General features: G+C 36.5%; 2 protein-coding genes across 2 annotated transcripts; both read right to left on the reverse strand.

Annotated features, from left to right (window-relative positions):
* Nucleotides 1-2304: 2304 nt before the first annotated feature.
* Nucleotides 2305-3954, reverse strand: LOC103329881 (strigolactones hydrolase CXE15-like). The gene is made up of 2 exons (XM_008232407.2): nt 3117-3954; nt 2305-2809 (listed from the first exon to the last, which is right to left on the reverse strand). The coding sequence occupies exons 1-2, from the start codon at nt 3806-3808 to the stop codon at nt 2503-2505; spliced, it is 999 nt and encodes a 332-aa protein (XP_008230629.2). The 5' UTR covers nt 3809-3954; the 3' UTR covers nt 2305-2502.
* Nucleotides 3955-4792: 838 nt separating this feature from the next.
* Nucleotides 4793-7732, reverse strand: LOC103329891 (thylakoid lumenal P17.1 protein). The gene is made up of 4 exons (XM_008232418.2): nt 7345-7732; nt 7148-7184; nt 5401-5484; nt 4793-5044 (listed from the first exon to the last, which is right to left on the reverse strand). Exons 1-4 carry the CDS (start codon nt 7645-7647, stop codon nt 4992-4994), a joined length of 477 nt encoding a protein of 158 aa, XP_008230640.2. The 5' UTR covers nt 7648-7732; the 3' UTR covers nt 4793-4991.
* Between the last annotated feature and the right edge of the window lie 4702 nt (nt 7733-12434).

Consider the following 12434-nt stretch of genomic DNA (forward strand, 5'->3'; position numbering starts at 1 on the left):
GTTTTAATAAATACAACATACTTACCATATTCAACCCTAATTAAACATAGAGAAGTTTTCGTATTGCTTGGTGCCCAAGGCGAAATCTTATTTCTTTAGAGGAGAGAGAATTGCTAAAAAATCAAGGTGTACACATGGAACAATATTCGGGAGATTTTTAATTCAAATCTAAAATGAAATATAGATAACAGTCTTTCCATGAAGATGGAATGCCATTAATATAAGTTGATAGAATCAGTTTCTCATGCTCCTTTGGACCCCAATTGTAACTGAGCAGAGAAACTAGATTCGACTGTTTGATGTTTCCTAGTTTCTTTACTTCTCCTGCATATTCTTTCCTCCTTTTGCTATACCCTCCCTTAGCCATTTCACAGCCAATACATGACCTGAGTCAAGCATAGCTTTGTACTTTGTTCCATGACAACTCCTTCCAATAGTTTCTGTAGGAGCACATGCAAGTTATTCTGTTGTAACCAAGGAGCCATCAATCAGATTTTGAGACACCAGTCAATTTATCTGGAGAACAAGTTTTGAGAACATCAGGACTCTAAGTGGTTGTTGATTTTTAGAATGTGAGAGATTTGAGATTGGTATTAGGGTGTTATGTGATATAGTGTATTAGGGTGTACTAAGGATATTTTTGGTAGTTAAATAGGGTGTGTACTTAGTTAATTTTACATGTTGATTAAAATATTAGGGTGTACTTAAATCATAAAGTGTACTCAATTAATTTTAGAGTTCGTTTAGTAACACTCTTTTCCTTTTAGTTGTGAATAACAAGTTTTTTGTTGTGAGCCGAACTCATAATTGAGTTATCCATCATCTATTTTTGGCTAATTCATCGATCCAAAAATTCTCCCAAAACTAATCCTTAATTTTTATTTATTTATTCTAATTTTGGTCATACCTCGCATTTGAAGGATTTTATTGTCATGACTAATTGTATTTTGTCATTGTTGTCAAATTAGAACTTTTGTTTGCTATATGCACAGTTGGATAGAAAGAGACCGAGTATTCTCTAAATTTGTGCCATGTTTTATAATTTTTTCTTAGATAGATATATTGGATTTGATAGTGGTGTTACTTCATCTGGTGTATTCTCCAAATTTGTGCCATGTTCTATAATTTATTCTTAGATAGATACGGTGGGTTTGATAGTAGTGTTACTTTATCTGGTGATAGTACGTGCTCCTTCATGCTTAAATTTAGTGATGTAGAGTTGTTAGTGGACTAAGGTCTAAAATATCAGGAGTTTCGGAAATATTGGTGGTCCAAAAACACATAAATTTTGATGAAAATATAGGAAAAATATCGATATCCGTAAAAATTGTATAAAAGCAAAGGAAATTGTAAGAAAAACTTGGAAATTTTTATTGAAACTTTAGAGAATATTTATTTAATTGAAATTTTCCACAATTTTATCAACAACAATAAATTGGAAGGAAATGTATTGTATTGTGGGTTTGAGTGATTTAAGTTGATTATATAGCGAGCTAACAAACACCATGAATTTAGAAAATATATAGTAAGTAATGAAAAAAGATTAAACACACTATAATAATTTATTTATGGAAAATTAGTACCACAATATTTGCAAATCGTGTCATGTTTGTTTCCATGTAATAACGGGTCTCAATGTTCCCAATTAGGCCCACGTCTATTGCCTCCACTAGACATCTAAAAGTTCCTATATTAATTTGTTATGGAAATTATGTACCTTTTTTTTTCTTTTCTAAACGATGGTTAAATTTCATTAATACGAATAGAAAGGTTTTTTATTTGAACCCCACACTTCTCTTTGTTCACCCCAATACTTAAATCATTAAGCTGTAAGTTTTATTATTGTGTAAAAAGACAAAAAAGGTTATCTAACTTAATAATTAACCCTAGTATATTTATACACACAATAATAAATTTCGAAACCTCCTGTATATTTATAATCATTTATACACACAATAAACTTACTGTAACTGGAATTCCAATACTTAAATAAATTTCGATTGCTTTTGTAATTTGTTTTTTTTTTCCTGACATCTCCATTGATGTTTCCGTGAATTCGAAGTATATCTAACATAACACTTGTAAAGGGAGAAGAAAAGAAAAATAAGGGAGACAATTTTGGATCAAGAAGCTCAAGGCTTCTTGAGATTCAAGATGAAAATATTTGCTCGGTCTTATCAGCATTTTGTGTCAAGTAGATAATACTGCATCCATGTGCATTGACTATTGTAAAACATATTGTAGAGAGAATATAAATATACATGGTGTAGCATGTAATCATGAAATAACCGGCAGCGTGATTGATAAGGCGCTCAAACGAAGTTGGAAATGGCTCATATATTTTAGAGAGTACGTACAAAGCACACTTAATTTGTTAAACATAATGTGCATTCACATTTCCTCACACAAGAAGCAATTTCATCACATCCATTTCATACAAACGGGATTTTCAGTAATGAAGGAAAACAAAACACACTTATTTTGGACGCCAAAGTTGCAGTTTTAGCTGGAATTTTCAGTAATGAATCGTTTGAGAATTGGCATCAAGTCTTTTGCGGCTTGGGAATTAGGATGAATGGTGAAGAAACCGTGCTGCTCCCCTTCAAATTCCACGTACTCAACCTTTTTTCCCCAATCCTTGAGCCTCTTTGCGTAATCTTCAGCTCGGTCTTTGAGCAGATCACTGCCACCCACAACCACTAGGATCGGATCAAGAGCCACCGGTTCAAGGCTCCGGCTAAATGGCCCAAATGGGTTCACAAGTGGGTGATCTGTATTCTCCCCAATTGGTATCGATAGCCTCCAAAACCTGCCCAATTTTTAGCAATACACAAATTTTTTTAAAAAAAATTCCAACTATAATATAGGGCCTTGTTAGTGTTTAATTTCACTTGCATGTGTCAACGATTATAATTGAACAGTTTTTTCATGTGAAATATTTTAGGAGTTCATCATGCTAATCAACAACTCTTAATTAATCACTCGTAAACTTACGAGTGCTGCTATTTGTACCGTATTTATCGCGAATTTGGGATAAACACAAAATTTGGGATGAGAGGAGATTAAACAGAATTAGGGGATAAACACAAAAAACAGAAAGTAGAAATTGCAAAAACCTGTCAATGAGCTCCCAGTTGAGAAAGGCATCTTTGGGCCCCTCAGCCTCCGACTTACTCAAAACCGTTCCACCGAAAAACGGTGCTAAAAGCAGATACCCCCTAACCCGAACCGGCCCCAACTCAGCCGAACCGGGCCCAAACTGAACCGCCAAGTTATGAGCAATGTTCCCGCCGGCCGAGTCACCCGAAACAAACACGTTTTCAAAATCAGCCACGTCAGTCAACCACGTGTCCGGCTTGTCTGCCTCGGCTTGGGCCCGGAGCCACTCCAAAGCAGCGGCGCCGTCGTGGATCGCTGCCGGGAGGCGGTGCTCGGGAGCGAGGCGATAGTCGGGTGAAACAACGACGCACTGGAGCTGGGAAGCAAGCTGGAAGCAGTAGTTCTGGCAGTTGGGCCAAGCGCGCGAGCCGATGCAGAAGCCTCCTCCGTGGATGTAGTAGAAGATGGGGAGCTTTTTGGACGACGAGGGAGAGCGTGTCGTTGCTGCTGGCTTGTAGAGGCGGAGTTGGAGGTGATTGGTCGGGTCGAAAACGACGTCCTTCCAGGCGACGGAGCCGTCGTCCAGGACGGGGAAGTCAAAGCTCGGGTTGGGAGAGCGGACGATGGAGCCGTCGCTGTATACGCGAAGAACGCCGCGGCATTCTTCGTAGGATAAAGTGTTGGGAGGGGTGGTGGTGGAGGTGGACATGCTTGTGTTGTGGTGATGAGGAGGACTTGTGAGAATTGTGAGAAAGGGAGGGAAGAGAAGTGGGGAAGAAATAGGGAGGAGGAGGAGGAGGAGGAGGAGGAGGAGGAGGAGGAGGGAGGTGGGGGAGTGGAGTTGTTGGGTATTTTCTGCATGTTGTTTTTGTTGTCTTGTGAGGAAATATAGTGGAGTGGGCCCATGGTGACTGGACAAAGCAGTTTTTAGTGGTTTTATTATTTTATTTTCTGTCCAAGCAGTTTGTTTGTAGTGCTTGTCCTAGGTTTTTTATATAAACAATAATAAACATGGTGGTTGTTATTGCCTTTTTCTCTTTCTTAGACTTAGAAAAATATTATCAATTAATAATAAAAAAATAAAAATTCTACTCAATAATTGAACAACTTACGTCTTAAAAAACACGTGTGTCAATCAGAGCATTGTGGCAACTAGCTCATATTGACACTGCAAATAAAAGTTGCAATAGTCACTTTTATTTGTGATAATGATGGGGTGACAAAAGCGGAGTAACTAAAGGCTTTAGTCACCCTAACATTAGTCACCAAATAATGATGACTTTTATCACTTTTTTTTGTAGTGTGATTATTTTATACGCCTTCAAGAATAAAAGATTGGATCGAATTAGAAACGATTACAAAATAACAAGATTAAACTAGTCGTAGCCATCCAATCCAGTTGAAATCACTACTACAAAGATAATAGGTATAAGTCTACTACAGAAAAGCTAAAGAACATGATAAAACCAGTAGAGATTTCAGTTCTTGTCAACTGCTATCTCACTCACACCAGATCAGTTCTTGTCAGCTGCTATCTAACAGAGATGTTAGATGGTTATAACTGGTGATGGTTAATAAATTGTAATGTTATAAAAGCTTGTGACTAGTTCAGTTATTCTTCATGAGAAAAGTCAATTCAGTGAAAGATTTTTCCTCAGTTTCTCTCTAAGCAAACAGTGCTGCATAAAATATATACATGGAAACAAAATGTAAATTAGAATTTACAATTTTTCATCCTTCACAGTTTTTGAATAAGCACATGAACATTAGAGAATGGGGCTACACTTGAAGGGAAAAAGAAGGATGCATCTGGACCAAAAAAGAATTAAAGCTAGGGAAAATTCATTCAGATTGAAAATAGAGAAAGCAAATTAATATTTTGAAAACACAGTTCATAGCCGTCGAGAATATCCAGAACCTGCACACTTCTTGCAGAGTACCAATCCTTCAAAAATAAAATTCATTTGTGAGAAAAGGAGAGATCGAACCATACAAAAATATTGAAAAAGTTCACCAAAAACCACAATTTGATTTACTTCTTTCAACCTTTAATGGAATTAAGGTTAAGATTTTAGAGACACGGACTGAGCTATTAGTAGTGGAACCTCTCATTAATGTTGTATTTTATTTTGTCCTCATGTCGGACTTTGCATTTTTCGACAATAATCATTCCACAGGGACGAATGACTATAGAGTACTGTTCACCAAAAAACTTCGATCAACTATGTTCTTACTCCTTAGATGGTCACAGCTGGGCCTAAGGGTAATAACACACAGGAAAGAAGAATCAGAAACTATTACCTGCACCCTTGCACACCTTGCAATCAATCAAGCCTGTCTCCGTCTTCATTTTACCATTGCTGCAGAAGACACATTTTGTACCACCTGACATCACTTATATATTAGGTGAAGATAGACCCCCAGGGTGAAAAAATTACTGACTCTGGAAATAAAGTAGCATAACAGATGATATATAGAGCAGCATCTTTTACATCCAGTACCAATAAATTTGTTGCAGCATTTTCTGCCACATTTGTGTATCCTATACGTCCCTAGATGATTGAAAATAATGTGTGGAAGAGAGTAGGGGTCCAATGATGGTTTGGTTAAATTATCAAGAAATCAATTGGCTACAATTGTCCCTCAAAACTCTCAGCATGGCTGATATGTCTTACACTACATTAAGCTTTAATACTTGTGTATAAACTTGAGTTTCCTTTCAGTTGAGCACTCATCCAAACTCATCCTCAATCCCTTGACATTCTGAATTGAAATACTGATACAATAATGATATGATAACTACATGCGCCTTCTATTTAGCAAACATGCTAATGGGTGCACTGAACAATTTTCTTTCTCTGGACTGTTTATGAGCACAAATCTTACATAAATTTCAGATTTTTGAATAATCCTAGCATAGATCTCCTTCAAACTATACAGCTGGCTTTTTCTGGGTTATTGTATATAATTTATGTTCTAATGTTTTCACCTTCTGTTCAAATTGGTTTTTATCAGACCCAAAGACCTAATGTTACAATTTTCCCTTCTATGTAGCATGATTAATGCATAAAAAGGGTTGACTACAATGTAAAGGCCTAAAGCCACAGTGGGAAGATTAATGTACTAAATGGCATTAATGCTATTAGAAGAACAATTTAGAACATATCATGCTTCAATAACGGGGTTATGGATGGATTGCCTGTATGTGATTGTCAAAAAAGAACATAGAAATGGATTGTAAGAAGGGGGAATAATTCTCCAGCTAGCACAAAATTACCCTCTACAAAAGGCTGCACATTTTGAGGGCCAATAACTGCCACTAACAGCCAATTTGGCAAGCCCTGGATTGAACCGAACCCATTTTCGAAAACCCTCTTCACAAGTTTTACTGCCATCACCACCTCTACATGTTTTGGTTACACAGGAAGTCACCTATAAAGAATACCAATGACTTGCAACTCTGACAGCAGAGTCATCTGATCATGATAGAGCTCAACCAACTGGTATCTGATAGTTTCATCATTGATATGCCCAAAAAATGATATGACCATCTGGTCAATCATCAAATACAAATTTAAGTTTCTGGTCTTTCTGTTTCAGACTTTGTCATTCACCAGAAGTAACCATTTTTCTTTGTTTCTTCTTTTGTCTATAATTATTAACTTTTCGCTTTTGTTACAGAGCTATATTTTATTTAGCCATCAGTTTCTCCATATACTTCAATCCAAGGCTTCCAGTTTCCTATTGTCAAACATGCTCTCTACAGATACTAACTACTGGCACTAGCTAACAAAAAGTAACCATTTCTCATAGAATTAACAAACTATATCAGCTTGCATTACTGATAAAACTCAATTCTGAAACTACCATAAGAGAGTTAAGCGAAGTTAAAGCACAGAACAAAAGAATATTAGCACTGTCATTATTTTTTCTACATTACATTCTTCCGTTGCTGGCTTGAAATGGAATCGGTATTTCATAGTTATCTTTCATTTCTTTATAAATAAATAAAAACCAAGAAAAATAGAAACAATCACAAAGCCATTACCATTGCCAGCACATCTCTCACAAGGCACAGGGTCACCCTGGAAAAGATTCAAGAACAGCCACAAACTCATCATTCATCAACCTTAACCCGAAAAACACCAAACCCACAAGCTCCATTTTTCTTTGAAGATATCATTTTTCCAAAACACACAAAACCCAGAAAGAAAGCTAGGCCAAGAAGACAGAACTAGTTGTTACCTTTAGACCGAGAAAGAGAGAGAGAGCAATGGCAGCCAAGACACTTATAGTAGCAAGAAAAGTTTGGGTATCCAAGGGTTTGTCAAAGCCAGCAAATAGTAGAATGGGCTGGACTAAGAGCCTTGTGGGTTGAATTATGACTTCAGGCCTAGCGGCAATTGTGGCAGAGCAGCGGAACAGTAAAGGGATTTCAGGTTTTGTTTGGGGTTGATGTGGAAGAGAGTGATTGGCAGTGAGAGACGTTGTTGAAGAAGAAGAAGCAGAAGAAAGAGGATGCAGAGAGTAGCAGGAAAGTGTGGCCATGGATAGAAGTTAAGTGAGTATGTGGAGCTCAGTTTCGTTACTCGCATTCAGTTTTTTTTCTTTTCCACTTTTGTCGCAATCAGCCCAGAAAAAAACTTTCCACCTACAAATAACTCCCAAACTATTGTATTATTTTCATATTCGTACATGAATTATTGATTATTTACTGAGGCATACACAAACTTTAATGAAACCTACACATTACCCCATCCGACAGCCAAAATGTTAAATAAAATTTGCAGAAATACCACCCAAACTATTCATCATGTACCCATTTACCATCCAATAAAACAATTGAAACTATCTACCAACCAATAATAATTTGAACTACTAACATCTCCAGCGGAGATGTCAAATTCAAACCACCTAATTTGAATTTGATGGCTTATATAACAATTTGACTCTATTTGACATCTTGTATAATTTGATTGCACCAATCCAAACAACAAATGGCAACATCCATTAAAGCTAAGTGGGATTGATAGAAAAAATAATAATAGAAAAGATGCCTTAGTACGTTGGCGTTAAAATTGCCATCCATGCTCCAGCCTTCTTTTCCATGTCACCATTAAAGGTTGGTTGGACCTCCAAAAAAACTTCAATTGTAACCGTTTGGCATGCTACTTGTCATGTAACGAGTCGGTTGGAGATGCTCATGTACCTATTTTAAGGCATGTTTGTTTATACTCTCAATTTTAACAATCAAGTATTCCGGATTTGTCCTTCTTTTTTTCAATGTAGTCCCGACGTAGAATATATTGTTCAAAATAGAAATTGTGTCCCGATGTAGAATATATTGTTCAAAATAGAAAAAGTTTTGGGGAATATGTTGGTGTAATCACGTTTCACAATTGGTGTTCTAAAATGATCACGTTACAAATTGTGTGCTAATATAATCACTTGGGGACGTGAAATGACCAAAGTGCCCTCCATATAAAAGCAGATGTATCAACCCTTTAACGCCTATTTTCTAAAAGGCAACTTGTCTGAACTCATCTCTTCTCTGTTTTCGCAGTTTGCCAAAAATGGGGAACTCCAGTTATGCGAGACATGTTGCCACCGAGCAATCCAATTCGCAACCCATCCATAGTCATAACCCAGATGTCCTAAAATTTGGAACGCTAGTTTGATGTAGCGAAGCAAGCGGAACGCACCGCCTCCATTGTTGACCTCCAGATTGAAGTGATCATGCGACTCCACAGAGAAGCGAAAGTGGCGACTTCCGGCGTCGTTGTGAACGGATGTGAGTTCAGATATTGGTTTGGTAGTGTATGTGTATTATAAAATCGTTCATCTCCTTTTCACCATAGAAGGGCAAAAAAGCTTAAATTTTCAGTTTGAAGGCGTTATGATATGTTGAAATTTATAGTTTTTGTTATTATCTGCAGTGGGATCTGTGTGGTCAACTTGAATTTTGTTTAAAATTGACCGAATGCTTGTATAATGTAGTGCAATGTGTTTGATAATGGGCAAAATAACAGCACACAGAAAAATCATATGTTAACTTTGTTTGCCCTAAAAATAGGTTTGTTAGGGTAGTTTTAGGCTAATTTAGATGCTAATGTGGGGAATTTATTGGCATTCTGGGTTTGTTTTGGTAAGAAGTATAGTTTGTGTGTTTTGGTTTCCAATTTGGTAATTGAGCTTATACTACATAATACGTTTTGTATCACAACCTGAGCCTTTTGTTGAAGGTGTTTAAATTTGTTCAAAACCCTTATAGGTTAGAGGGTTCATATTGCTGCCATGGTATGTTTATGTGAGTTTGTTAATAACTTGGAACCCACAGATATGTACAAAATCAGAGAAAAGACAGAAAGGAATAAAAGTTCCTTGTTGAAGCAGCTACAATTTGAGTTTGAAGATTTGAGGATTTATAAGATGATACATGTAGTGGAATGATTGTTGTGTATGTTTTTATTTCATCGAATTTTTCTTTTTTAGTGTTATTAATCGGTGTAGTAATTATTTATGTTATTTGCAGAAATGGATACTATTGGAATATTGGTATGCTACAATGGAAGTTGGGTTAAGAAGGATAACATTGAGATTTATGAAGGTGGGGAGGCTAAAGGCATAATAGTGTCATGGAACGTAACATTTTCCGACCTTTTTTAGCGCATTTATAAGATCATGGATGCAGATCCCACGAAATATATTGTCAATATTTACATACTCTTAATTATTAGAACAATGTGGGTATAATTATATGTGCATTGGTGATGTTTTAAATGGCTACATTGTTGTGAAGGGCATAATTGTATCATGCCATGGAATTTGGTTAGAATTCTGGAGTTGAGAAAATAATGCTGGAAAAAGAGGGTAATGGGAATGGTCTTTTGTGTAGTTGAGTTTAACTCTTGGCAGGTACCAGGTCTTATGGATCCCATAGTGCACATGGTTTTTATTGGGTGATTCGGGACTGGCGAAAGGGAGTTAGACAAGATGACTAACAAAAGGGAAATTATGGGATGATTGAAATGGGTGTTAGTTCATATAAATGGGCATTTGAGATCTAGTGGTATAAGCATGGTATGAGACATGCAGGTCTGCTTGTCCAGTTATATGAATCAACAAGATTTAGATGAAGAGCATTCATGCATTGTTACTAATAATGTGAAATTTGGCTGCTTGATTATTTGTCACTTAATTTAATTATATCAATTTATTGTGAAAAGGTTTATGTCCCTACTGAGCTATGGTTTCGCTCACCCCCTAATAGATTTTGCAGGTACCAAACCTGAAATCTAGAGCTTGTGATGATTTTTGGCATGTCTATAGAGTGTAATATAGCTTGTGGTTGAATAATGAGCTACTCTTTTAGTGAACTCTCGAGTAGTTCTAACTTGTAAAATAACGTAAAATTTTTATGGTTTAAGATGTATCCTTGTTTCTACTGAATATTTTATGTGAAATATTTATTTTATTTATTTAAATGTTTTCTTCACATTTTAGTTATAGTTTTTATTAAATTCTATAATTAAGGTGTGAATCACGTCTTAACCCAAGGTTTCGTAAATCCGAGGGTTAGGACGTGACAACTTTACAAGCCATTCTCGAGTTCCTTGCACAACAAGATCATACATATGGATCATTGGTTATCCATATTTCATACATACATTACTCAAACTAATACTTTCAAGCCATTTTAATATATGTATATACATATGACAAAACCATAATTGTTTTTAAGCCTCTTTTCTACTCTCCAACTCTTTCCACACTCTGCTGTTATCTACATTCCCTTTTATCAAATGTACATTCCATTCCATCCAAAAACCAAATACCACCCAAGTGTGAAAACAATTTCATAAACCACGGATCCACTTGATACAGGGTTTGGGCGAAATGGCTACAACAATTACTCCAAATGCATCAATGCCTACTAAAATCTACTCATTACCATTGTCATATACATGTCTAGTTATATGCAATACAGACACACATGGAACATCAGTATTGACAGTTATGGACTCTGTGTACAAACTAGACACGTCAAAATGTTACTGCAACTGCAACTGCTAAACCTAGATGGATGAACATGAAATTTCTAAACAGATACTGAAGCCCAATAAAATACCATTTTCAGACATATATGAAAAGCTGCAAGCAAAGAATAACAACAAAATTTAGCAGGTTTTATAGCACAGGGAAGAGAAAAATCCCACGCCAACTTACATTAGTATTTCAAAATCACATAATTAACCATTAAGACAGGAAGGGTGCAAAATATGCTACTAGGTGCTGAAACAGCAATGATACCAACAAATTTACTTATGCATTATTACTCAACAGCTAATTTAGGGCCTAGTGAGGTAAGGCTGTCTTATAATGGAATAGCCATTGCCACCAGAATAAATTCCCACACTAAATATGCATCATAAAATGGAAGTGAAAACACGCATCACAAACGAACCAATCCTAGATGACAAAGAGCAAATTGAGGCACTTCATCGTCCATAGAGCAAAATCAATAGACCAATAGAAGTTTCATCCAAGCATGAAGTAATTCACAGTTAAAATACATTATTATTGCAATCTCTCTAATTACTAAACTTCACAAAATCAGTCACAGGGTAGTGAAATTATTATTCTCAAATGAAAACCATACAAATACACAAACTAGTCAATAACAAATACAAAACCCACCTTAGAATCACTCGTTTTGTGCACACAACTGAATTGGAAATCCCAGCAACACCAACAGAAAATCACGAATTTTGTATGTGACAGGATTGACAAGGAGGAGGAAGTACGTGAAAAAAGTCAGAACCGAAACCAAGATTTATGGTTTTTTGTGGCCCTGAAGAAGCAGAGGAGAAGAGAAAGACGTCGATTCAAGACATGAAAAGAGAGGGAACTGAGACATCGTTTAAGGGAGAGAGCATTTAACGAAGAAACCCTCTCTTTCACCATCAAGAACCCCCTCACCAAACCCTAACATTGACTGCAGAGAGAGAATGAGAGAGTGCTGCTTAGGTTTTCGCGACAGAGGAAGAAATAGAGTGGTGCTAGTCGATGGAGAGAGAAAGCGCCAAGAGAGGAAGAGAGAAACGTGACAGAGAGCTGAGAAAGAGAGAGAAGCCAGAAGCGTTAGGTCGGCAATCAATGGCCAATAACTCTCCAATAGATACGTTTTTATATGGAGGGCACTTTGGTCATTTCACATCCCTAAGTGATTATATCATAACACAATTTGTAACGTGATCATTTCAGAACACCATTTCTGAAACGTGATTACACTAGCATATTCCCCAAAAGTTTTGGACAGTTTGGGCATGAAAATA

Source organism: Prunus mume, linkage group LG1 (assembly GCF_029339155.1).
Source record: "Prunus mume cultivar Tortuosa linkage group LG1, ASM2933915v1, whole genome shotgun sequence".
NCBI lineage: Eukaryota > Viridiplantae > Streptophyta > Magnoliopsida > Rosales > Rosaceae > Prunus > Prunus mume.

Coding starts and splice junctions, on each gene's coding strand:
- LOC103329881 (XM_008232407.2), bottom strand. CDS start 3,808: ATGTCCACCTCCACCACCACCCCTCCCAACACTTTATCCTACGAAGAA. Junction 2,810..3,116: donor AACTGGGAGCTCATTGACAG/GTTTTTGCAATT, acceptor AAAATTGGGCAG/GTTTTGGAGGCTATCGATAC.
- LOC103329891 (XM_008232418.2), bottom strand. CDS start 7,647: ATGGCCACACTTTCCTGCTACTCTCTGCATCCTCTTTCTTCTGCTTCT. Junction 7,185..7,344: donor CTCTCTTTCTCGGTCTAAAG/GTAACAACTAGT, acceptor AATCTTTTCCAG/GGTGACCCTGTGCCTTGTGA. Junction 5,045..5,400: donor CAAGGTGTGCAAGGGTGCAG/GTAATAGTTTCT, acceptor TTATTTTTGAAG/GATTGGTACTCTGCAAGAAG.